The sequence below is a fragment of the Colletotrichum orchidophilum genome, assembly GCF_001831195.1.
Source record: "Colletotrichum orchidophilum strain IMI 309357 chromosome Unknown Scaffold_97.1, whole genome shotgun sequence".
Lineage (NCBI taxonomy): Eukaryota > Fungi > Ascomycota > Sordariomycetes > Glomerellales > Glomerellaceae > Colletotrichum > Colletotrichum orchidophilum.
The window spans coordinates 76,923-101,415 of NW_019173053.1; the positions used below are offsets into that span (position 1 = coordinate 76,923).

At 55.2% G+C, this 24,493-nt stretch overlaps 11 protein-coding genes across 11 annotated transcripts; 5 read left to right on the forward strand and 6 right to left on the reverse strand.

Moving 5' to 3' along the window:
• Positions 1-1,413: 1,413 nt before the first annotated feature.
• Positions 1,414-1,893, forward strand: CORC01_10108 (uncharacterized protein; the record flags this gene model as incomplete). The annotated part of the gene is made up of 1 exon (XM_022621737.1): positions 1,414-1,893. The coding sequence occupies one exon, from the start codon at positions 1,414-1,416 to the stop codon at positions 1,891-1,893; it is 480 nt and encodes a 159-aa protein (XP_022471742.1).
• Positions 1,894-1,975: 82 nt separating this feature from the next.
• Positions 1,976-2,664, reverse strand: CORC01_10109 (uncharacterized protein; the record flags this gene model as incomplete). The annotated part of the gene is made up of 2 exons (XM_022621738.1): positions 1,976-2,481; positions 2,544-2,664. 2 exons carry the CDS (start codon positions 2,662-2,664, stop codon positions 1,976-1,978), a joined length of 627 nt encoding a protein of 208 aa, XP_022471743.1.
• Positions 2,665-3,541: 877 nt separating this feature from the next.
• On the forward strand, positions 3,542-4,539 carry CORC01_10110 (emopamil binding protein; the record flags this gene model as incomplete). The annotated part of the gene is made up of 5 exons (XM_022621739.1): positions 3,542-3,761; positions 3,820-3,846; positions 3,899-4,035; positions 4,093-4,327; positions 4,391-4,539. 5 exons carry the CDS (start codon positions 3,542-3,544, stop codon positions 4,537-4,539), a joined length of 768 nt encoding a protein of 255 aa, XP_022471744.1.
• Positions 4,540-6,714: 2,175 nt separating this feature from the next.
• Positions 6,715-7,834, reverse strand: CORC01_10111 (short-chain dehydrogenase; the record flags this gene model as incomplete). Its single annotated transcript, XM_022621740.1, has 2 exons — positions 6,715-7,650; positions 7,721-7,834. 2 exons carry the CDS (start codon positions 7,832-7,834, stop codon positions 6,715-6,717), a joined length of 1,050 nt encoding a protein of 349 aa, XP_022471745.1.
• A 904-nt stretch (positions 7,835-8,738) lies between these two features.
• On the forward strand, positions 8,739-10,619 carry CORC01_10112 (Sas10 domain-containing protein; the record flags this gene model as incomplete). Its single annotated transcript, XM_022621741.1, has 1 exon — positions 8,739-10,619. The coding sequence occupies one exon, from the start codon at positions 8,739-8,741 to the stop codon at positions 10,617-10,619; it is 1,881 nt and encodes a 626-aa protein (XP_022471746.1).
• A 458-nt stretch (positions 10,620-11,077) lies between these two features.
• On the forward strand, positions 11,078-13,618 carry CORC01_10113 (uncharacterized protein; the record flags this gene model as incomplete). Its single annotated transcript, XM_022621742.1, has 1 exon — positions 11,078-13,618. One exon carries the CDS (start codon positions 11,078-11,080, stop codon positions 13,616-13,618), a length of 2,541 nt encoding a protein of 846 aa, XP_022471747.1.
• A 174-nt stretch (positions 13,619-13,792) lies between these two features.
• On the reverse strand, positions 13,793-14,906 carry CORC01_10114 (enoyl-CoA hydratase/isomerase; the record flags this gene model as incomplete). The annotated part of the gene is made up of 2 exons (XM_022621743.1): positions 13,793-14,417; positions 14,710-14,906. The coding sequence occupies 2 exons, from the start codon at positions 14,904-14,906 to the stop codon at positions 13,793-13,795; spliced, it is 822 nt and encodes a 273-aa protein (XP_022471748.1).
• Positions 14,907-15,664: 758 nt separating this feature from the next.
• CORC01_10115 (A49-like RNA polymerase I associated factor) lies at positions 15,665-17,105 on the reverse strand (the record flags this gene model as incomplete). Its single annotated transcript, XM_022621744.1, has 3 exons — positions 15,665-16,528; positions 16,581-16,906; positions 16,970-17,105. The coding sequence occupies 3 exons, from the start codon at positions 17,103-17,105 to the stop codon at positions 15,665-15,667; spliced, it is 1,326 nt and encodes a 441-aa protein (XP_022471749.1).
• Positions 17,106-19,328: 2,223 nt separating this feature from the next.
• Positions 19,329-20,300, reverse strand: CORC01_10116 (zeta toxin; the record flags this gene model as incomplete). The annotated part of the gene is made up of 1 exon (XM_022621745.1): positions 19,329-20,300. One exon carries the CDS (start codon positions 20,298-20,300, stop codon positions 19,329-19,331), a length of 972 nt encoding a protein of 323 aa, XP_022471750.1.
• A 1,768-nt stretch (positions 20,301-22,068) lies between these two features.
• CORC01_10117 (uncharacterized protein) lies at positions 22,069-22,395 on the forward strand (the record flags this gene model as incomplete). Its single annotated transcript, XM_022621746.1, has 1 exon — positions 22,069-22,395. One exon carries the CDS (start codon positions 22,069-22,071, stop codon positions 22,393-22,395), a length of 327 nt encoding a protein of 108 aa, XP_022471751.1.
• Positions 22,396-22,923: 528 nt separating this feature from the next.
• Positions 22,924-23,598, reverse strand: CORC01_10118 (organic hydroperoxide resistance protein; the record flags this gene model as incomplete). Its single annotated transcript, XM_022621747.1, has 1 exon — positions 22,924-23,598. One exon carries the CDS (start codon positions 23,596-23,598, stop codon positions 22,924-22,926), a length of 675 nt encoding a protein of 224 aa, XP_022471752.1.
• Positions 23,599-24,493: the final 895 nt, after the last annotated feature.

Below are 24,493 nucleotides of genomic sequence, written 5' to 3' on the forward strand. Positions count from 1 at the left end.
AAGGGTGCTGGAAGCGCGTTTGTACTGACTGATGGATGAGGATTAACAATTAAAGAGCAGCAGAAGGCGAGCGTGCAAGGTCGAATTGATCCGATAAATGCTGCAGAAAGCGACGGTGAGGATCGTAAGGTCGTTGAGGAGGTTCAATGGGCAGTTTGCTGATGGGTGCCTGTCGGAGAGACGAAGGCGTTCGTTGCGTTGTGGGTCCTCCCGTGGATTGTTGTTTGGGTTTGGGGAAACGTAGCGAGTGAACTCACTCAGGAAAGTGCAGCAGTATCGGCTCTTCGCAACAGCACAAGACAAAACTCGCAGCCCATCTGACAGGCTAAACAAAGCATGCCAGAAAATAGAGAAGAAGAAAAAAAGAGGCAACGTGGTCGCAACGAGAATGCAGCGAGACAGATACAGCATAGACTCCCAGGGAACGAGCGCATAGAAACGGAGTCGAATAGAGGGGAGGGGGCTGTCCAGAGGGAAGCAGCAAGACGGGAGGCGGGAGACGGACGAGATTGAGCGAGATGAGAATTCTCCGTAGCTCGTCAGGTCAACAGACGTCAGGCCAGGTCAGCCGTGCACTTTGCGTGGGATGGCAGGAGGGAAGGGGAAAGGCAGAGAGCGTCGTGAAAGCGTCACTTTAGGTCTAGATTTACGGCCATGTTGCGATTGTGCATGCCCAGTTAGTGTCTTCCTTCCAGGTCTGGGTGACGGCGTGTTGACCTGACTGCGGCGTTTCCTTCCTTAGGTCGCGCCTAGTATTGTGGTGCGGCAAGCCTGATTGGCTCATATGATGCCTCAGCGACCGCCCTCGCCTTTGCTCTGGTGCCCAGCAACCCGACAGACAGGATGAAGCGCTCACCTCTGCCTAGGTACCAACCCCCCCCCCCCCCCCCCCCCCCCCCCCCCCCCCCCCCCCCCCACGTTTGCCCCGGGGCCCGCGACCCCGCCCACCAGGGGGAGCCCCCTCCCCGCCCCTGCCCCAGGCCACCCCCCCCCCCCCCCCCCCTTGCCGCCAGCTCCCCTGCCTACCCGTCCACGGTTGCAGTCGCAACGCCTCCCCGTGCCTTCCACTTGTGCCAGAGACACCTACCCGCCACTTTTTGCTTCCATTCCCTGAGCTCCACTTCTCGCCGTCTGCCTGTTCCATTGGGCCCCGAGCACCTGAGCCACACCAGTAAGGTAAGGTAGCCATCCGCCTCAATTGCTTCGCTGGAATTTCGTCACCCTCGGTCCTTGCAGCCTCAACTCCCGCCAGGCCGCAACCTGTCTTTTACCTTCAGGAACGTTGGACTCCACCTTTGAAGACCGACATCATTGAGTTAATTCATTTGACCTCACCCACGTTCTTGGGCCCTTTGACCAGCATACCTTGTATCAACTGTTCCCCACGAATCAACCCTCAGGATCAGTAACAGCATGGCGCAAAAGGCAAAAAAGGACAGGGCCAAATCCAACGCCACCTCGTTAAACAACCTCCACATCGGTTCCGCCGTTGTCAATGTCGCCTTTCTCGTCTTCTACTTCAGCTTCAAGTCCCGCTCCATCTTCTGGTTCATTCTGCTCTCCGCCCCGGCCTTGATCTGCGAGTACGTGCTAGAGAAGTCTGGACGTCCCAAGTATGACGTGGGGGGAGGCCTCAAGACCTCTGGCGAGGACTTGGCCGCCGCCGGCTTGACTGAGTACATGTTCGACGTCGTGTGGGTAACCTGGGCCTCTGTCGTTCTCGTCATCTTGTTCGGCAATTGGGGTTGGTTCCTGTGGCTCGCCGTACCCGCCTACGGCGCCTACGCTGGATACGGCCTGCTCGGAGCCGGCAAGCGCATGGCCCAGATGGGCGCCGCGAACAACGACGAGCCCGCCCCGCCCGCCAACAGAAGGCAGCGTCGAGCCGCCTAGTCGCAATCACAGCATGCTTTGCCTAGGGCTCGGGTGGTCCAAGTCAAATGTCTATTTCTATCGAGACTGCGGCGACTAGGTCTTATCTGTGCCATGGATGCTCCTCAGACCACTTCCTGATGACTTCTGGGTCGACGTCTCGCACCAGTACGTGGATGTGCTCCAAGGCCCGGACGCTCTGAAGGGCGACCCAATTCTTGAACCAGACCACCCGGTCTGCTCCGCCCTCACCGAGACCTTTGACAAAATATCTGTCGATGAAATCCTGGACAATGCGTCTGCTCTCTGCGGTCATGTCCCCCGTCCCAGGATCTGTAGGGACGATAGTTCGCGACCAGACCACGATATGGGTGATGCCAGGGTCAAGTCCGTACGGCCAGTCGTTGACAAGAACCCGGTAGTCGGAGGGATCCTCAAAAGGCACGATGGACTTTGGGGTGAATGGCGGCTCACCCCAGTGCTTGGGCAGGCGATTAGTGAGGAGGAATTTGGTCATGGAACCATACTCGGCCTTGGTCTCGGCCGTCCATTTCATGTATCGACGAAGGTCTGAAGGCTTTCGCTTCAAAACTTCGAGCTTGTTTGTCTCTGGCATCTGATCAGGACATTGGAACAGAACATGTATAAAGACACAAGGCAAACGCGCTTACCAATGATCTTCTTGAGCTCCTTCCAGTCATGCTTCTTAAACTCCTCATCCGTCTGTGAGAGGACCCACTTATCAACGTCTGTGAGCGGGAAAGGGGCCTCCTCAGCTGGAACGTCACCCATATTAAATATCTACCTAGCCTGGGTGAAGTCGTAGGGTCTAGCTTGGGTAGGCGGGAAATGAGTGTTGAGGTAAGTGAGGCATTGATTACCTAGCGACGGGACGGGACCAAGTCTTTTTGGCGGATGGGAGTATCCGTACGGTTAAGCGTGTCACGAAGTCGAATAATTGGCTGCAAGGAGCGGCTGTCTGCTGCGGGCGGTCCCCGAGCAGCGGAAGATCAGCGGTCCGATTTCCCTTTTCGGATACGACCAGCCAAGGTGCCGTGGTATTAAGGTAGGGCAGGGCGGCCACTTCCACGTCACAGTTCATCCCATTTCTCGAGCATCGTTGTGGCGGCTTCCAGCTCATATCAGCTTCGTGGCCCTAATATGTTCGATGAAGAAATAGTTAGGAAGGAAGTCGCAAGTTTTCATTAGATGAGGCATCCACAAGTGCTTGCGACACAAGGGACTCGTGCATCTTGGGTCCCTAAGTTAGTTGAACGGGTCTTGACAGCTTCCGCACGAAGAAATAAGTAACAACGGGCCTTCTTCACGTTGGGTATCCTTGACTTCAAGATTTCATCTCCATCGCATAGAGTAATAGTTGGACGCCAGAAGTTGCTGTCTGATAATTGATAGAAGGTGCGTCCGGCCTTGGTCAGGCAGCTTCGACCCCGGTTCGGCAGTCGAGGCCGCTCAATCGTTTAGCGACCGCAGCTCTCTAAGAACGGAGAACACCATGCAATTTGAACCCAATTCAAACTCCAGCTCCTTACATGTAACCAACAAGACGACGACGACGACGACATTCCGGGTACGGTCGAAATAAAGTGTTACTCGACGCATGCAGACAGATATTCAACTCTAGGAAAATCGCATTGAGCGCCAACCCAACATGAATAATTCGACAGGCACCGCCGCCTTTGCGCATCCTTACTACCCGGTCACCGCCGCCCTACCTCACTACGTCGCCAACAAGACGTCCGTCTTCAGCCTTCTCGTATTCTTCGGGTCTATCATCTGCTCCGTTGTCTTTGCTGCCGTTGTGGGTGCTAGAAGTGCCTATCCCCAGCTGGCAGCCTCTGACCAACTTACCGTTGCTTGGTTTGCTCTTTGTGCGTGGTGCCCAGAACATCGCTCATCCGACTCTGACTAATAAAGTCGTCTACACAGGCGGATTCCTTCACTGTTTCTTCGAGGGTATTTTCCAACATCTCTAGTCCTTCTCATACTATATCTGATGTACGCATAGGATACTTCATCCTCAACCACAGACGCCTTGCTGGTGACCAATCTCTCTTCGGCCAGCTCTGGAAGGAGTATGCACTCTCCGACTCTCGCTACCTGACCTCCGATCCATTCATGCTCTGCGTTGAGTCCTTTACAGTAGTAAGTTGCGCAGCTCCTTGTCATTGCGAACGAGCCCAAGTTTAACAGAGAAGCCAGCTCGTATGGGGTCCCCTATGTTGGGCCATCGTCATCACCACTGCCAAGCGGGATCAGTTGCGCTATCCCCTACAGATCATCATGAGTATCGGGCACCTGTATGGCGTTGTGCTATACTACTCAACCAGCTTGATCGAGTTCTACTCCAACGGAGTGTCACACAGCAGACCCGAGTTCCTGTACTTCTGGGTTTACTACATAGGTCTCAATGCCCCTTGGGTCGTTGTACCTGCGAGTAAGTCAACGTGCTCCCACTCCTCTCATCCGATGTTACGTTCTTAAGGCCGGTCTACTCCAGTTATTCTCTACCAAACCACGATCCATATCAAGAAGAACCTCACAGATCGCGCGGACGTGGTGGCCAAGCTCAACAAGATTGATGGCATTATGGGTGACAAATCTTGGCAGACGTATGTGCCCAAGGACGACAAGAAGAAGACGAAGTGATTGTCTTGACAGCGGTATGGAAAGTGTTACACGCATGCCGGATAGTTTTGTTTCAAGATAGTTTGATGACGTTATGAGAATGATTTGATTGAAACTTTTTTGCGTCAACTTCGATACCCGTCGTATGAAGGACCTAAACGTACCCCTTGATCAAATAATGGATATGGCACACACACAGTCAGGTTTGACGCCAGGATGGAAATTGGAGAAATTGGAGAACCAGATTATTTGGAGAATAAAGCTAACCAATTAAGGTATGGAAGCAGCATAAATTCATCTGCCACCACCCAATCCCAATACTCTCTCACAGTTACTCCCAAGCTGCCCATCGTCACCAACCTCAACAAAATGATATTGTCTTCACAAAAGTTTCAAAAGACATACAACACCAGGTATTCGCTGGTCGTCACCGACCCAACTACTAATCCGGCCCTCATTAGCTTATCTAAGGGAGAGCGGACGGGATCCCGAGTTTTCCAATGGGTATGGTCGTATGTGAAGTTCATGGACAGGTGAAGTCGACTATGATGCAAAACAGTGGCCTTGAAGATGTTCCTCAGCCCTTCAAAATGACCATTGAGAGCTGAGACGTTAAGGAGATGCTGGTTTTACTCGGTCCCTATGTTTGTTTCAAAACTAAGGTGGTCTTGTTTAGGTGTTGTCACGATAGTCGAGAGGAGGTGGTCTGCGGTGACAGCCCCTCACCACGCCCGACGACAACCATATCTTTTGCAGTATATTTTCTCAGTAGTTTGTTGTAGGAGAGCACTGAATGAATCATAAAGGGGAAATGCCAGGTGGTAATGCAACCAGTCCCCATAGAGACTGTCCTCGACCCCTAATGACTTCCCTTCTCTTTGAGGCTTTGGGTCGGTAAATTTATCCATTGCGGATGGAACCACATTCTGGTGGTTCCTCCAAAGGGTTTCTCACTTACAGGCTCTTGGTGATACGAAACAAATCTCGGCGGCTATTCGAGGTTCTGAACAACGTATGTGTCCTATGGATTGTCGCCTTTGAGCCCGGTGCTTCATTTGGCGATTCTTGGCGAGGACGGGTAAAATCAGCCTTCTTCACATGATGCAGTGGTAATCTTTGTCCGTCGCGTTCAGCATCGTCTCCTCTTACCACAAACTTGGCAAGGAAACACTGAATAGTACCTCTTTCCGTGAGTATGATTACCGTTGCTCGAGCTATGCCCTGGATGGTCACACGGCTTAGGTGCCACCTTCAGAGATATCGACGATAGGTGAGGACTGAAATAAAAACTCTCTGACAGTTTGGGAAGTTTTACCGTCGAGGCATCCGTGACACAAACCACATTTCGCGCCAACATGACGGACCCGAGGTTTACGTGACCGGCGTTTGTGCAGCAAAGTATTTGGGACAAGACGCCAACTCGTTTTTTTGTTTTTTTTTTGGTCCACGTCCTGTTACGCATAGAAGAGCATCTTAAGTCTAATTAGTGTGGCCCTTGTCAAACTGATACTCCGGTCCGTTTTTCAACAATTGTCCCAAGATCAGCCTAAAGTATGACAACGGACTGATGATAATCGGCCTAACTTTCAAGTACCGGCTAAGATAAGACACTCAACCACGCATCGTTGGAATTGAAACTCCATTCAAACCTTACTCTTGGCTATCGAGGACTCGTTGCAGAGTTGTGCTGTTTTTGGAGAAGTCATAGTCCGGAGCCTGGCGACGTTGTGGCTACGGTACGTACACTCAATAAAACAACAATTGCCCGAAAAGCAAATGTTTTTGGACTGACGCTTCCCATTCCCCCTTCCCGTCATACGGTCATACGGACGCCGGGCAAGATGGGTTGTAACTGGCTAACACACAACTCTTCTTGTCGTCACGTATAATGCAAAGACCAAAGAACGTCTCCAGTCCCAGCAAGAAACGAAAGAGTGCAAGGCATTGCTCGCGGCTTTGCAGTCGTTGACCGTCCTGACGGAGACGCACCTACCGCAAGTCCTTAATGGCCCTGATCAACTAGCGAAACCATGTTTAAAGAGCCATCCGACTATTTGGTTCGAAAAGATTCAAATGATGGCCAACACTAACGCGCAGTCTGCATTACACATGTGTTGAAAAAGTCAGAAGAGTTTCCAACGATAAATATTATGGGTATCAATTGTATTTTCATTTATTCAGCTCGTGGTCCAGTCCTCACGAAGCCGGCTTCGGCTGGGGCTTGGCATAAGTCGCAGGATGCCCGTGCTTCTTGCCGTAATTCCTAATCCGCCTCAACAGGTCAGGCAGCATGAAGATCCAAACCAGGGACGAGAGGCAAATTCCCAACGTGTCGAGAACCCAGTTGTTGCGCATGGAACCGCCGAGGCCGCTCCACCTCATCAAGCTGCCCAGCCACGCCACCGTCACAAAGTAATCGCCTCGCTCGAGTCCCTTGATAGCTGCCCTGGCAACCTCGTCGGGGGACTGGACGGGGTCGAGCTCCTCCAGCTGGTGCGTGATCTGGGGCTTGGTCAAGTTCTCCTTCTCGAGGCCGGGGCTCGTGATGGTCCCCGGGAACACGACGTGGACCTTGACGTTTTGCGGGTAGAGCAGAACCTCCTGCGAGAGCGTGTCGGCCAGGCCACGGATGGCCCACTTGGACCCGGCGTAAGGCGCGTACCCGGCGACGGTGAAGAAGGCGACAACGCTGGTCGTCATGACCAGGTGCCGCGGCTCGTCCTCGACGGGGGCCGTGGGCGCGAGCCACACGCGCAGGATCGCGTGCGCCATCTCGGCGGTGCCATAAAAGTTGACGTCCATGTTCCTGCGGGTCTCGGAGAAGGGCACATCGGTGAAAAAGCCCGTGGAGGCCATGCCGGCGATGCACCAGACGACATCGGGGCTGCGGCCGCCGTTCCACTCGGTGGCCTCGGCGAGGAGGGGCGCGGCGTAGTCTTCCTTTGTAATGTCGGCGGTGATGTAGGTGAAGCGCTGCGCGTTCGGGTTCTTGGCGGCGGCCTTGCACTCGGCGACGAGCTCCTGGAGGCGGGCGGCGTTGCGGGCGATGAGGATGAGGTTTGCGCCCTTTGCGGCGAGTTGGAGGGCGACGCTGCGGCCCATGCCCTCGGAGGCGCCTGTCAAGAGGACGGTCTGGAGAGGTTTGCGGGTTAGTATCCGTGAGTGAGTGAGTGAGACGGGGTGTTGAAGGGATCGAGCTTACCTTGCCATCGACGGGCATGTGATTCTTCCAGTTGAACAGACCCATTGCGGATGCGAGAAGGGCAGCTGCGAGGGCGGGCAGGGCAATCCAGAGAGCTTGTGATGCGTAATCCATACCTCTCGGATCAGGAGGTGTAACGGGAAAAAGCAATTGGAAAGGGGGAGAGGGAGCCCTCGTGGCTTTACGTTCCGGCTTGGTCGGCGATGATTTGCTCGAAGCACGCGAGGCGCTCATACGGCACGCTACAAAGGTGATTCGGTCCAGTTGGGGCGCATACTTGTACGGTTTGGCTGGCGCCCTCGGGATCCAGGTCCCTGTTTCTGGTGGGGTATCTTGGGTCTTTTAGTGGCTATTGACGACCGTCCAGCTGGAATGGATGGCATGACTATTTGGTAAGCCTTGGTGAGCTCTCAGGATGCCAAAATTCTTTGCACTCTTCTGCAGCAGTGCTGACAGCGTCGAAATCTCGCAGGTCTTTGTGTTGCCACAACTTGTCTAATGCTTCTTTTCAATGAGTTGACCGGCTCTTCATCAATTGAACAGCTTGACCCAAGTAGAGCCGCTGAGAAAGTACCGAGTGTGACTTCATAGCTCAGCCAACCAGCTTGAGTCCAATTCACTTGCTTGATTTAAATCCATTATATACCTTAAAATTTTGAGCTGAGAGACTTGTTCTAATATCTCAACGCATGGTAGTAGCAACTAATTTGCCTTAGACGTCGTTGTTTGAGTGACATGTTGGTTGGCATCCATCGACAGTCTAACCGCCCCGTGGACTGCTCCGTGTGGACCCCACCGTTAGCTCGAGGCTCGCGACCAATGAGAACCACACCCGCCATGACATCTCCACTAAAAAGTTCTGCGTTCGACGGATGCAAGAACATTTTTCGTAGCCGTCAAAGTGCAGCGAGATTCCGCCCCATCCACCGCCCAATTCTCACCACCGATATCGATTTTCGTCCCAACCCTTTTCCGACACTTCGAGAGTCGACCAGTTCGGTCAAATTAGTCGGTCGCAATGGCAAAAAAGAGAAAGGCATCCGGCCAAAATGCGCGCACCGGTCCCAAGGACTTCGACCCCGCCGATGCCCGCCTCGGTCCCATCACCACCTACGAAGATGTCGCCGATTCTGAAGACGAGTACTTCCTGAACCGCGACAAGATCATGTTCGATGAGGGCCCCAAGTCCAAGAGGAGAAAGAAGGCCGAGGAGGAGGACAGGTTTCTGGAGCACTCGGACGAGGAGATTCTGGACCTCGACGACGGTGACGATTCCGACGAGGAGGAGACCAAGAAGCCCGCCCGCAAATCCAAGAAGGGCAAGGCTGCTGCGGCCGAAGCGGAGGAAGAGGGAGAGGGCGAAGTAGCGGAGGACGAGAACGATCCGAATTGGTGGGGTTCCTCAAAGAGGGAGTACTACGATGCCGACCAAATCGAGACCGAGGCCGATGCGCTCGAGGAGGAGGCCGAGGCCAAGCGCCTGCAGCAGAAGAAGCTGGCCAAAATGTCCGAGGAGGATTTCCTGTTCGACGAGGGCGAATGGCTGGCAGCCGCCAAGGACGACGACGAGGACCAAGACGTTGTCACAGAGGTTCTCAAGGACGTCGAGATCACAGACGACATGGGACCCGAACAACGCACAAAGCTCCTTCAAAGCAGATACCCCGAGTTCGAGCACCTTGTGAACGAGTTCCAGACTCTGCAACCGCAATTGGCTGTCCTGCAGAAAGACGCCCACGGCAAGTCGAGTCAATCGCTCGAGGCCGTCAAGTACTGGATCCTCGGCTGCTACGTCGCCGCTCTCGCGAGCTATTTCGCCATCCTCACATCTCCGGCACGCGACGGGTCAACAGCCCAAAGGACCCTCGATCCCGCGGAACTCCGCGACCACGATGTCATGGAGACGCTGCTAGAATGCCGCGACGCGTGGCAGCAGGTCAAGAACGCCGCGCCGGTGCGACCCGACGACTCGTTGGAGGTCTCCTCCGCCGAGGAGGATCTTAGTGCCGTCGCCGCCGATGCAGACGACGCCGCTTTCGCCGCAGCAAGAGACGAGATCAGGAGACAGAGGAGACTGGAGAAGGCGGCCAAGTCCAAGAACAAGCAGGCGCAGAAGAAGGCCGCAGCCATCGAAGAGTCGCTTGCCGACCTCGACGATCTCCTCAAGCAGCCCAAGAAGAGCAGCAAGAAGGCCAAGAAGGCCGCCGCCGCCAAGGCCGCGGTCGACGAGGGCGGCGACAACTCCGACTTTGGCGAGGAGGAGGCTCTCGACGCCCGGACGGCCGCGGACAAGGCGGCTCGCAAGAAGAGTCTGCGCTTCTACACCTCGCAAATCGTCCAAAAGGCCAACAAGCGCGCCGACGCGGGCGCCGCGGCCGGTGGCGACGTGGATATTCCCTACCGCGAGCGTCTCAGGGACCGGCAGGCCCGTCTCAACCGCGAAGCCGAGTCCCGCGGTCAAAAGTTTGGTGCCGATCTCGGCGACAACGGCGACAGCGACGGCGACGATGCCCAGACGGCGGCGGCGCTGCGCGAGGAAGGGGACGACGAGTACTACGACATGGTGTCCGCGTCGTCCAAGAAGAAGAAGGCGGACAAGGCGGCGTATAGCGCGGCGCTCGCGGCGGCCAGCAAAGCGGACCGCATCGTGGAACAGGAGGTGGTCGGGGAGGACGGCAAGCGCAAGATCACGTACGCGATTGAGAAGAACAAGGGCCTGACGCCGAAGCGCAAGAAGGAGGTGCGCAACCCGCGTGTTAAGAAGAGGATGAAGTACGAGGAGAAGCAGAAGAAGTTGAGGAGCATGAAGGCCGTCTGGAAGGGAGGCGAACCCAAGGGCGGCTATGGCGGTGAGATGTCGGGTATCACGACGGGCATTGTCAGGGCGAGGAAATTGTAAGGCTAAGAAGCTGCTGCTGTCGGGCTCCTCGAGTAATGCAATCGGATTTCAAAAGTTTCAAAATGAAGCGTTTATTCTTGAGGCTGTGTTCTCAATTACCTAGACTACCTACATCGATAAGTGATTGTGAGCGATACAACGTGAGGGAGTGAGACCGGCATTGTAAGTGAGATTGCTGTTAGCCGGGGATAAATTGCAGGGTCCCGAAGCTCAAGAAAGCCGGCCCCCACCAATTTCCATTCCATGTGGCCAGAACAGCTCCAGCAGCAAGCTCCAACAAACACCTACACACCTGCAATTGCCAACCACGAGGCAGGCGCAAGACCAGCGCAAAGGCCTCACGAACATCAAAGACTCGGCAGAAGGAATCCGCAAATGAAACAAACCTCAATGAGCCCGACAACCCACCGATAATACTCTACTCGAACCCACGCCGAAGCCGCAAACGACCAAAAGACATGGCGACCCCCGACCTCTCGACGCTCACCTCCTCCGCCAAAGTCTTTTCCTCAAACTACACCCTGCCGCAGATCCGCGGCATCCACAGATCCCTCCATGTCGAAATCGACGAAAAGGCGAGCCGCCTGCGCACGCAGGTCGGCAGCTCGTACCGCGACCTCCTCGGCACCGCCGACACCATCGTCCAGATGCGCAGGGATAACGACGCCGTCCAGAACGTGCTCGGCGGCATGGGCGGCCGCTGCGGCCGCGGCGTCGTTGGGTCCAAAGTGAGTGGGCTGAGCGGGTTTGAGCGGAGTGCGACGGAGCTGAGCGGCGGCGGGGCCGTCGGCGTGGCGGCGAGGGCTCGGCTGCTCGAGGCGTGCGGGCTCGTCGTCGGACGCGTGCTCCGGGGCTCCGGCGTCGGGAGCCAGGACCTGAGCAGAGGTGATAGGGTCGTGCTCGCTAGCAAGGTGCTGGTCTTGAGTCGGCTTCTGGTGAAGAGCTTGGAGGCGGAGAAGAGGCTGGACGGCGACGTGGCGCACACGGTCGAGGCCGCGAAGAAGAGTCTGGGCGGGCTGAAGCGGAGGCTGTTGCGAAATATCAAGAACCTGCTGGAGCGGACGGGGGAGTCTGTGAAGCAGCAGGACATACTCAAGGCGTTGTGCGCTTACAGCCTGGCGACCAGCTCCGGTGCGCGCGACGTCGTCGATCACTTCCTGCGTGTCAGGGGCGCCGCCATGGCCCTGGCATTCGACATCGAAGACAAGGGGCGGCAGAGGAGCACCGCGGATGTGCTCAAGAGCCTGACGCTGTACACGAAGACGCTGCTGGACGTGCAGGCCCTGGTGCCTTTCAAGCTGTCCGACGCGCTGGCGAATCTCAAAAAGAGCCCTTTACTGGCGGACGCGACGCTAAAGACGCTCGAGTGCCTGCGCCTCGACGTCTACGAGCGGTGGTGCGGGGAGGAGATACAGTTCTTCACGCCCTTTGTCCGGCACGACGACCTCGACGGCCCGCAGGCGAGAGACATGCTCTTCAGCTGGGCGAAGAAGGGCGGCGATGCCCTTGTCGACGGCCTCAAGACGACGATGGAGCGGATGACGGAATTTAAAGCCATCACGGAGCTGCGGACGAGTGTGCTGCAGCTGTGGATCCGCGAGGGCAGCAAGGCGCGGGGGTTCGACCCGTCAGAGATGCTCGACGAGCTGCGCGGCGCCGTCAACGGGCACATGCTCCACGTCGTCGAGACCAAGGTCAACAAGCTGCACCTCATCGGGTCCGAGGTCTCGGCGACGCTGGACTTGTGGCAGGACGGCGTGACGGACGAGGCCGTCGACCTATGGGACGTGCGGGGCTTCGACGTCGACCTGATCCACGGCGCGGATTACTTCCTCCAGGAGCTCGTCGCGCGGCTGCACGGCCGCAACGACGCCGTGTCCAAGGCCGTGAACGGATTCCAGTCGTGGCGGCACATCATCGACGAGGTGGGCGAGGTGGTGGAGCAGCTCAAGAGGCAGCGGTGGGACAACGATATTGATGAGATTGAGGACGAGGAGACGATCGAGACGCGGCAGCAGTTGCTGAGCAAAGAAGACCCCAGGATGCTGCACGAGAAACTCGATGCAACGCTGGTTAAGGCGTTCAAGGACTTGGACGGGAAGCTCTCGGGTCTCTGGCGGACCAGGGCGGATGAGCAGAACGGCGGCAAGGTGGCCATGTACCTCCTCCGCATCCTGCGCGACGTGCGGGAGGGTCTACCCAAGCTCGACGCCGTCCAGACGTTTGGGTTAGAAGTGGTCCCGTCGCTCCACGAACGGCTCTCCATCACCGTGGCCGCGCGGCCGTTGGAGACTTTCAGGAACAAGGGACTCACGCAGAAGACCGTTGTCGGGCGACCGCTGTGGGAGGGTAGCCCCGAGCTGCCCACGCAGCCGTCGCCTAGGGTATTCCAGTTTCTGCGGGACGTCTCGACGGAGATGGGCGATGCGGGGATGGATCTCTGGAGCGCGGTGGCTGTGGGCGTCATCAAGCGGCATCTCAGGGCGCAATTGGGGGAGTTGTGGCTCGAGGCCTTGGAGGCGCGTCTTGCAGAGGACGTTACCGGGGGTGTCACTGACGCGAAGTCGGATAATGTTACTAAGAGTCCTGGAGATGAGGGCGCTGATGGAAACGAGGCCGAGGCATCCGACGCAGGGAAGCAGGAAGACGCTCCCGGCGAGGAGAAGCAAGAAGATGCACCCACGGAAGATAAAGGAGAGAACGAGGAGGAAACGTCAAAACAGGAAACAGAGACAGCCGAGCTAGCGGATAAGGCAAAGGTCGACGACGGCCTCGCCCAGCAGCGCCGCGACCTCCTCATCCAGTGGCTCTACGACGTCTCTTTTCTCCGCTGCTACCTCGATGCCCCAACAGAGAATGGCCGGGGCAGCGACCTCGCGAGCCTGGAGGACAGAATCTTTAAACACACGGGCTTGGACGGCGACGCGGCGCGCCAGCGGATTGGCAAGTCGTCACAGGAATACCACAAGAAGACGAACCTGCTCTTCGGACTTTTGTGATAGAATTGTATATAGATACCCAAATAGAGTACAGATGTATTCAATCACATGCCAAGATGTGAGAGAATGACGGCCGTGATCTATAGCATGAGTCTTTGTACTGTGTCCACCTCTCTTGAGACGTAATGTTCTGTAAGCATCCGTCGTATAATCCCCAAGTCCTATCCAAACACGTTACAACTTGTGCCTCTTCTCACCACTGGCAATCTTGCGAAACTCCTCCTGCGGGATCCCCTTCATGAATCGCTCCAAGCCCGCAAACACCTCAATCGAATTCTGCTTATCCATGGCATCCATCTCGGGCCTCCGGATGAGCGCCTTGATCCCCGTCAAGCTATCCCCAATCAAATGCTCCCCCAGCCGCTCATCAACCTCGTTCAGCACCAACTCCCTAAACTTGGCATCCTCGCCCTTGCCCGTCTCGAAAACCTTATTCACGAACCCGGTGTGCAGCAGCTCCTCGGCGGGGATCCGCCTGCTCATGATGAGCGCCTCGTTGGCCTTGGCGAGGCCCAGCCGCTGCACGAGGGCGCGGGAGGCGCCGCCCTCGGCGACGAGACCTAGGGACGAAAAGGGCGTGAGGAGAAACGTGGAGGGGGTGGCGTAGATGAAGTCGGCAAAGGACACCAAGGCGGCCGAGAGGCCTATGACGGGCCCGTTGAGGCCGACGACGAGGATTTTGGGGTGCGTGTAAAAGGCTTGGGTGATGTTTAGGTTGAAGGCGACGAACGACTGGAGCCAGTGCTTGTGGGCTTCTGGGCCGGAGGGGGAGGCGCGGGCGATGCTTACGTCGGCGCCGCTGTTGTGGATTTTTGTTAGTTTTCCGGGTTTCTTTTTTGATTGTTTCTAATGGTGATGTGTTTGAGGATTTTTTTTTTCTTCAGGTTCATCGTTTCATGGGGATTGGTGCCAGACTGGGTATATACGTTGGGGGTGGGGGGCGATGTAGCTGAAGTTCTCATGAGAGTTTGTTGGAGGGGCGGGATGAGATTGAGCCGAGGTACCAACCATCGCGATAGGTTTACAAAATATGCAGTTTACTGCAATGAGAGAAAGAGAAAAACCAGGGAAAACCACATAAAAATACTCACGCTGAAAAGTAGCGTCCCTTGGCCGTGAGGACGGTGATAAAGACCTCGTCATGCAGGGCGATCTCGCGCAGCTTCTGGGCGAGGTCGTAGTACTGCGGCTGCGCGAGGGCGTTGAGCTTACGGTCGTTGTCGATTGTGAGCAGCGCGACGCGGCCGCGGTACTCGAGGGAGATGACAGAGTCCTCGGGGCTTGCCATTGTGTGTGTATATGTGTGTCGTGTCTGGTTTTTACGTTGTTCTTGTTTATAAACGTGTTCTTCTTTTCGTTTCCCTGATCAAGTCGTCTACAATTGGTCTGTTCTGTGGATGTAATTACGAGTAGAGGGAGTAGAGGGATCTTGTCGAACAAAAGTTACTTGAAAACCATATACTGAATCTCATGTTTGACTCAACCTGGGGGTGGCAGGTTGTCGGGTTTATCAAACGTCGAGTGGCCAGGGTGGGAAGGTCTGCTACCCCGGACCCCACACTGCACCGAGATGCCTCGGCAGGTCGGGGTGGCATTGCGGGGTGCTAGCGCTCAAGTTGCAATGCACGTCAAGAATCTGAAAAGGATCGTACCGAGAGACGCGACGAACGATGTTCGCTCCTTTATCGTCATATTTATTGTATGTAGTCAAAGAATTTTAAACGCCGTTCCCTAGGCGGTGAAGCGTGTGTAATTGTACGCTCGTCTACTTCAAAAGTATCGCGTAGGTTTGTATATCATCATCAGTGTCAGCTGCAGACACGCATCGTCTCTCGAATGCTCCAATAATGGCACCCGCGACCCCCAAGACTTGAATCAGGGTGCGGCATACGCCCCTTTTCACCTCCCACATAGCAAAGATACATAGACCGGCGAGTCGTTGCATGTCCTTCTGCAACAGCCTGCCTCTCAGACCGATTTGATTCTGATCGTCTCACGGAGTCCCCTCTCCGGCGTCCTCGGCTCGTAGTCGCCCGCTTCACCTTCCTAACGGCGCTTCGGCGCGACTGATCTGAGCTTGGGGAAGTTCAACGGCAAGGCAAGCTTAGCCACATGCGGGGCCTTGACGCCCTTCTCCTTGGAGGCACCCTGCTTCACCTTGGCGCCGATCTCGTAGAAGTAGTTGTTCATGTCCTTCTGGTCGAGGCGCAGGTCCTCGCGCAGCTTGGACGTCTCGACTTCAAAGTTGTCAATGATGCACGCGACCGCGCAGCAGTGCGTGATGAGCAGGTCGATATGGAACTTGCGCATCTCGCCGCCGTCCGAGAACTTGCGGCGGATGTGCTCGATGACGACCTGCGGCGCGGGCTCCATCCGTTCCTTGAGCTTATCCCTGGGCGGTATGCGCTTCGTGCCGCGCTGCTTCCCTGGTGCCGCCATGGTGTAGAATGTGAAGAGGAAGTAGAAGTAGCGCAGAAGACGCATCTTTGTGACGTTGCCCGAGTCGGCAATCTTTTTGACGCGGACTGCCACGTGCCTGGAATAGCAGAGTATCTCCTCGCCCTTCTTGGCCGGGTCGATCCAGTCTTTGACGGGGATCGCGGCCAGGATCTCGCGGCCGATGAATTCGTTGGGGTCGTAGACATCCTGGATCGCATCGGCTTCGAGGTTCGGCCTGGGCACGGGCTTGGCTTCGTCGACGACGGCTTGCAGCTGTTCGCGTGAAGCCATTGTCGCGGTGACGCCGCCAATCTCTTGCAAAATCGCCTTCGATGCGGTGTCGAGCTTCTTGGGTTCGCTGTCTCTTGTTTTGCTTGGGTCGATGGCGTTGAGAGCGACGGATTCGATGGCCTTCTTCGCCTTCTTCGTACCAAACGTCTGGCCAAGGTCTTTCTTGAGATCGTAGTAGCTCTGCTCGGAGTTAGTAAGTGTCTCGAAGATCTTTTGGCGCAAAGGGGCGTACCTGGTAGTCTGCCGGCGCTGTCATGGCCTGTTCTGACGCATGCTTTGCTCTGGCAACACCACGCACTACCATTTTCTTCGCCTCTACTACTTGAATCTTGCCGGTCTCGGGGTCGTATATGCCGACATAGTGCTTCAAGGCCTGCTGGCCGTCGCTAATTCCGTCTTCTCTCGCCGTATAATCCATCGTCTGGTGGCTGGCAGAGTGAAGAACAAGATCCTGCGACACTGCGGGGGCTTTTTGCCGTCGCTTAGCGGACAAGACACCTTGCTTGACATATGGGTTGAATTGCACGTTCTTTGCTATCCGAATACCGGGAGAAGAAGCTATAACGCGTCAGCGATTGTCTGCGACTGCAATTGAGAGGCTGAAAGTGCAAATAGTCGTACCTAGCACTGGCGGGCAGAGTTGAGGTCTCAGGACTGAAGACACAACAACTGTGGAAGGGTCGGTGGCCTGCTTCTTCTTGGACTTGGCTGAACCGTCGAGGTCGCGCTTCCTCTTCCGTACACTTGCGTCCGCCATATTTGCGGTCTTGAGTCGGCGATCTAAGGAGGTGTGCTAGGCTCGGGTGGTGATCTGCCGCTGGTGGGTTGGCGAAAGCCTCTGGAAATATTTTTTGTAGGGGTCCTAGGCCAGAGACAGCCGGAGGGGGAAAAAAAAAAAAGTTGGCAAATCGGCGTTGACCTATCCTTAAACGGTAGGCGGTGTGTGGCATAACGGATTCTACACACGATAGTGTGGGTGCCGACCTGAAGGGCCCCACTCGAGCTGCGTTGACAAAACGTCACAGCTCGGCTGTCGCACCCAAATGGATGAAATCGAAGAAATTAGGCACGTTGGCCATGGCTACAATTGAAGCATTGCGATACATGGACCGAGTAGACAGCACAAATTAATTCACGGTCACTCGTTAGGTTCTTTCCGATCTTGAAATTCTTTGGTTCACTTTTTGATTTTGAGGAAGCAAGTTTCTGCCTTTCAATTGTCATGCAAGTCCTGATCCCAGTTCCAAATCCGCGTTGCGTTTAGACATCATGCTTCCTGCGGCCTTGTTCCGTAAACACCGCATCCTCATCATATCGTCATCTCGACCGATCGTGTTGTCGGGTCCATCTTCGTCGAATCCTCATCTACGTCCCCAGACATGCGCGCTGAATCATCTAGTCATGACCCCAAGTCCCATTGTTCCAATCCGTAGTGTGAATGTAGAAGTCTCGTGCGTGCCGAGACAGACTGAGTCGCTGGTGACAGATGCTAGCTGTAGCAAATCCATTTTGCGAGTCGCGTGAGTTTGTTTGTCGTCATCTCAAAAGACGGTCAGGTCGAGGGGAGGGTTGCGAGTTGTTTATTTGCTATCAAGCTGTCAGACCACAATCAATGGGGAGAACCATTGGCTGAATAAACTTACGAGCGAGCCCTCATCTTTCTTCTCTTACGCTTGAGACGACGCACGCGCTTCTTTCTCCACTTGGCTCTCATCGTGAATGACGAAGCTGCGACGAGTTAGCGATTGGATCGCACGCAAATGCGACACTGCCAATTGCTTGTCGGGAGCTATCCAATCCCATGCGGGATTGATGCTGACGACACCGCAATGTGCGTGGCGGGTAGGGGAGAGGCGCTACACTTACTCTTCCTTGGTGATGAGAGATGTTGGTGATGAAGGTTCCTTCTCCGACAGTCACGCGCATGGAGGGGGAAGTTTTAGTGGTTGAGCTCTGTAGGGCAGCCAACCCTACTATGGTATTACATAATCCACACAGACTCCACACTCCCGTTTACAGCTCCTCGTCCCTCACCAAAGAACGTCCGTCAAAGGCACCTGCAGATGTGTACCTCACTGCTCCACTGCGGGCAGCCGGCGCCCTCTGCTCAGAAGCTCAACTTCAACTCAGGCACCGCGCCGCTGCACCACCGGCATTTACGTACCGGCCAATTCGGAGCTGACGAACTCCACCTGACTCCGAAGTGGGGCTATTTCGGATGGCAGCAGCACTGGATCGATGCAGCATCCGCCCATGAAATGATCCGCGCGTGATGAGGTTCTATATATATCAAAAAGTACCTTCCTTTCCATGGCCGACCAATTTCTGAATTCTACTAGGTGGCTCAGCCTAGCACATGATCTCAAGACTCCGAGTCCCCGACTATCATGCAGCGTTTTGACAACCCCATTATCGGCGTCACCATCCCAAAAATTTGGCCGATCATCTCAGTTTTGCCTATCCTTATTTAACGTCTCGAGGTCTTCGCTCATCCGCTCTCATTTAGGCTTCAGATTGATTCTACACAGCAAAAGAATTGAGCTTACTTCACTTTAGACGTCAACTGGTTTTTTGTCAATCATCCTCCGCCAAATGAATGTGATACTGACACGGCTGTCGATGAAGTAACCAGTTCTAATTTGTCCCGTACGAGAACGCCTTCGTGAAATCTGACGTCAAAGTCGGAAAACTACGAGAACCTGTTTCGCCAGGAATTGCCCCATTGCTCAGAGTCGTGCGGTGCTGAACAGCTCTAGCGACCCAATCTCTCAGCCGATGAGCAGAGGTATCCATTGCCTCGGATAGGAAATAAGTCATCGCACTGCGAAGCACGTTCAAGCACGGTCTCTCCGATTTCTGCGTTAAGCATAATCTGTCCTTCCAAATCTTCAAATGCCAAGAATGCTCGGAGGCTTAAGCAGAGCTTCGCTTCATGCATGCAGAACGTGAATCTTTGACACCTAGGCGCGCAGGATCTCTATCACACCTCGCCCAACGTGAGCGTAGCTTCCCGCAAGCCCCCAGGAGGAAATGCCAAGGGGCGCAACTCCGGATATGTCTTGTCTTGTTCCCCCAACAGAGGCTCGAGCAGTCCCATCACCTGCTCCGCCAGCCGTGCATCCCGCGCCGTCAGCTTCTCCAGGTCCCTCACCACCACGGCCCTCTCGTCATTCGTCAGCGGCCGCCTCCGCTCCCTCTCCACCGCCTCGGCAACCTTGCCCTGCAACCTGCTCGCCGTCGTCCCAGTCTTTTCGTCGGCGAACGCAACCAGGTTTCCCCTCCGCACGACCAGGATCCGGTCAACGTAATCCACCCCGTCGATCCATTCGGCCACGCTCATCAACCCGCTGTACGAATCATCGTGGATCTTCACCGGCGTGAGCCGGATAGGCAGGCCCACACTCCCGGCCTCCGGCAACCTCTCGTAAAAGCGGTGCAGTATGCCCAACCTGCTCAGCGCCGCGGGCACAGCCATGACGACGACCTCGACGCGGTACCCCGCCTCCCCAAACATGCGCGCCAATTCGCGAAAGTCGTCCGGGTGGCGGCACGCGCTCTCGAGGAGCACGTCGAGCTTGCGGGCGATAGCCTCTGCGACGGCCATGGCCAACCACTTGCGCGCGTCGGTCCCCGTGGCGGGCGAGGCGTGCGCCGGGTTGTCGGACTCGACGAGGGTGCGGTAGGACGGGTGGTGAGCTTTGTAGACGTCGGCGATCAGGTGTGCGGGCGGGTGGATGCGGGTCATCTCGTCGAGGATGACGGGCGCTAAGCGGGTTTTGCCGGCGCCGGTCTGGCCGACTATGAGCACGGCGAGGGGCCGGGATCGGCGGGGGTGCGGGGTGAGAGCCGGCGGGAGGTCGGCGGGGAGGATCTTGGTGGTGAAGATCTCCCGGGCCTCTTCGTCTGGGAGGACATAGCGGGATAGATCTGAAGGCGGCGGCGGCGGCGGCATGTTTGTGGAGTTTGCTGGACGTAATCGCAATTATCCGCGTGAGTTTTGATATCGAGTCTATCTAGTGAGTTTTGAAACCTCCCGAGTTAGGTTTATGGTGAAAGGGAGGTGAGGGGAAAAAAAAAAAAGGTGACTCGATCGTTTAACATGCAGAGGCGGAGTCAACGCGGAAATCTGTAAACCCGGCATACCCGAGGAGATTAGAAGCAAACAGGCAAAAGTCCGCTCGCCTTGCCCTGCTTTCCAACCAAAGTCTAAATCCGCTATCCTTGGCGCAGCGAGTCGCGAGCGAGTCAAGGGCCTGGAAGTGATAGGTGGCGTGGGTGGTTGAGATGAACCTATCGCCCCCTCCCTCGCCTGACCAGCGAGCGTCTTCCTCCAGGAGTCCAGGCTCCCCCACGGTAACTCGGTAACTCCACTATTGACTTCAGTAGCCCAATCACGATTGACAATGTCGAAGTGACGGCGGCTACACCCTGAACTCGTGGAGTGTGAACTTTGCCTTCATCCAGGGGTTGCTACTCGACCGGTTGAGCAGTAAGCGGCCCGAGAACGAGCACGACCTGGCGACATACAACAACAGAGTCGCATTTCATGCTTGGCAATTTGTCAGATTTGGCAGTTTTATTCACCCGTTATGCCGGCACTGAGTTGCATCGTTGGTGCCCGACCCGAGTTTCTGGTATACCCCGGGCGCCGCCCCGGCGCTGCGCCGAGCCCCTGCAGATCCGTCATCGGATGATCGGATCTCGGTTGCCATTTTCGGGCAGCCGCCCCGCGATGCGCAACCCGCATTCGCCTCATTCATCAGACCCGGATGACAAACTGTATGATAATGTCGGGACGAAGTCTAGTCCTCGGACTTTGCTAAGCCCTATAAGTGGGATATTAATGTTTCTATATTGTACAAGTATGGGGCTCTTGTTGAGCAGAGGAGGTTTGAGTTTCGAGGTCAGCGAACTTTGTTCATTGGGAACTCTGGTAATGAATGGTCTGGAACACTGAATCGGGACATCTTCTTGCGTCACTGGTTCAATGTCATCCCTAAATCAACCACGGTTCGAGGTTTTAGTCCCACTTCTTTGCACTGGCTGACTGAAATCTCCCCGGCAATCAAGTGCAGGACGAAACATGGAACGACACATGTCGGAATGAGCAGACGAGCCCCATTACTGATCACACCGTCGCGTAACTTGCCAATCGAATGCATTCTTCCACAAAGCTTGTTTTATAAGTATCTTCTTTTTGAATAAAAAATTCAATAATGATGCACTGCCGCATACGGCGCTTGTCAGTGCGCTCCATTCAGCTCGTCGCCCCAGTGTATTATTGCGCCTTGTTAACAAATGATGTTCTACGACTTATTCAAACTTGCTCACAAGACAGGAAAGCTGTTCTGTTGTTTTCGGGGCATCTTTGGGAATCAATCACAAAGTCATCTACTAATTTTTAGTTCTGCAAAGAGGGAATTTCCGAGACAAAAATCATTCGATGATTTAATTATAAGCCTTGCATACCAGCACCGCCTCGATCATGGTCATCGACACGTTCCATATTAGCATGCGTCTCCAAACTATAGTCTACATCACTAGCTACACAAGTTTCAGTGGCCCCGACCTAAACACAACATTTGTCTCTGGATTAAGTTCGTATGCCCCTCATGCCGTAAGCTAATGTCCGAAGAGGATCGCAAAGTCCAGCTAGAAGCCTGCCCGCTCTCCCACCCGACCTTGAACAGCGACACGCCTGCCTCACTCACAGCGAGAGAATGCCGATCCCGCTCCACAAGGCCGCAGAAGAGAAATACGTCTGCGACAGCGACAACTGCGCGTTCAAAGGTGAGACCGAGTCCTCGGCGGGAGCTCACCCCAAGTTCGGACCACCTCGTCAAGTGCCCCGGCTGCGACTTTGTCTTCTGCATGGCCACGTACCACCTCACCGACGAGGTATTGGGCGGGCTGCAGGAGTTGCTGGCGCGGCGGGCCTATCGGAGGGCGCCTACCCTCGACCCGTCTCTGAGGAGGACGTATTCGTGTACTCAGCAGGCGATGGGGTGTCTATGGAGGGTGGAGGCGGTCGAGCATGCTTAGAGTAGGATCCGTGATATTCGGGAGTACATGAAATCAGGCGTCGAAACGGCTAATGGACACACAGGCAGGAGACCAAACACAGCAGGAAATTCAAGTTGAAACACATCAGTATTTCCAGACACCACCACAACCAGATGTCCATACTCTTCCATAGCAAGAAGTTCCCAAGACCACGAAAACATCATAGTTGATGAAACGCAAGACACAACCGTCGTGAAAATAGAAGAGGAAATCGAGAAATGCCACCAGTTGCAAGTACTGGCGACCAATGGAGATTGACCCGCATTGGAGTGAGAAAAGAGGCTGAGGATAGGTAAGGGTAGGTGAGAATATAGAATGAAGTGACGCTTGTGTGATGAAGACGCTTCGTTGTGTACTGAAACTTGAAGTTTAACTTCAAAGGGTGTATTTCTAGAACGAGGAGGAAATGAGTCTCCATGGACGACCTACAATATCACATCTTCAAAGTTGTCCAAGCTGTACTGTTTGTGACAAAGTACTTAGTAAAAATACATCTGCCAGCTAGACCCTCCTCACTGATAATCACTATGCCCCTTCGGCTCAACGCCAGACATCTTACCAGAGCCCCCAGAGCCGCCAGAAGAAGCCTTCTTCGAGCCGCCCCCCTCCGCCTCCTCCTCAAATTTGACAACCTCAATCGTAGTCGCCACATTCCCCGCCGTAGCCCGGCTGTAAGGACAAACCTCCTTCGCCTTGTCCACAACCTTCTGCACCTCCTCATCGCTCAGCCCCTTCACCCGCACCTTCATGTCCACACGCAACCCCATATCGAGCTTCTTCATGTCCCCCACGAGGTGCACCGTCGTCTCCACCACCGAATCCTCGGGCCGTTTGGGCATCCTGATCTTCATGCTCGTCGCCGACGCGTTCATGGCGCTCTGGAAACACGCTCCGTACCCCGCCGCAAACAGCTCCTCCGGGTTCGTCTTTCCCTTGTCCCCGGGACCGCCCAGGGCCTTCGCCATGGTCAGGTCGACGACGAGGTCGTCGCCCTGGACATGGCCCGTGCGTGCGCCGACGACCTTGGCGCGGGCCGAATACAGGACGGGTGCGCTTTCCGTGTTGAGGAGACGTTTTTGCTGGGTTGCTGCTGTTGGTGTACTGGGGCGAATGGAGGCGCGTGTCGCACGCGAGAGTGTTTGCGGTGCTCGCTGGGCGAGTCTGAGGGAGCGGATTGAGGCTGACATTTTGGACAATGATCTTACTTTTGGAGGACAACTTCCTGATAGGCAAGGAAAAAGAGGAAGCGTGGAGCCGAATTGTGTGATGTGATTGGGGTTGCAAAAGAAAGGCGTATGGCTTTCTGCAAGCTTCTTTGTCGACCTTATAGCTGACGCTCGGAGCTAGCTCTGGAATCGCCTGGAAAATGTACCGGTCACGGTGACGTATTAGACGGTCGAGCATCGAGGTTGCCCTCCAGATCACAAGTCCTCAAGCTGACTCATCTGAGGCCTCTCATCTTTTTCATTTCAATCGAGAATTGCTGGGATCAAGATCAGCCTATTGACGTTTCCTGTCTAGTCGAATATTTGTTCCCGTTCATGCCAAGCGTCTAACTGTTCTATTGTCAGACAAGATGAACAAGGCAGGGAGGCAAGTTACCTAGCCAGGTGCTAGCTTCCGTTACCGTGTACGATAGAGCCAGGGGCTAGCATCAGATTCTTGGGCATCTGGCGGGTTTGCGTTGTCGTGAGAAACCCGTCTCCGCGCTTGACCGTCATTTGGAGTCCCTGATCGCGGTCAACCTCGCGCAATGTGCTTGTCAACTCTGGAGCAAGGTAGACCAAGCGGCTCCATTTCCACAAAAATAAAAATAAAAACCATCAATGGCATGCGAATTTCTCAATATTGACGACTATAAAGCAAAGACCAGGTTGTCTCCGCCAGCAGTACTTCAAAAGGTATTCATCATCCTCCAAAATCAACCGACGGCCGTGTTCGCCCATCGCCATCCTTCGATGAACATCCTAACCTAGCGAGAAGAACTTCGTGAAAGCCAAGCTGCAATGCCGCTTCAAGGTCCTGTGATTGCCCTTCCTTGCACTCGTGCGGACTCCAGAAACAACAGGATTGTTTGGCCAC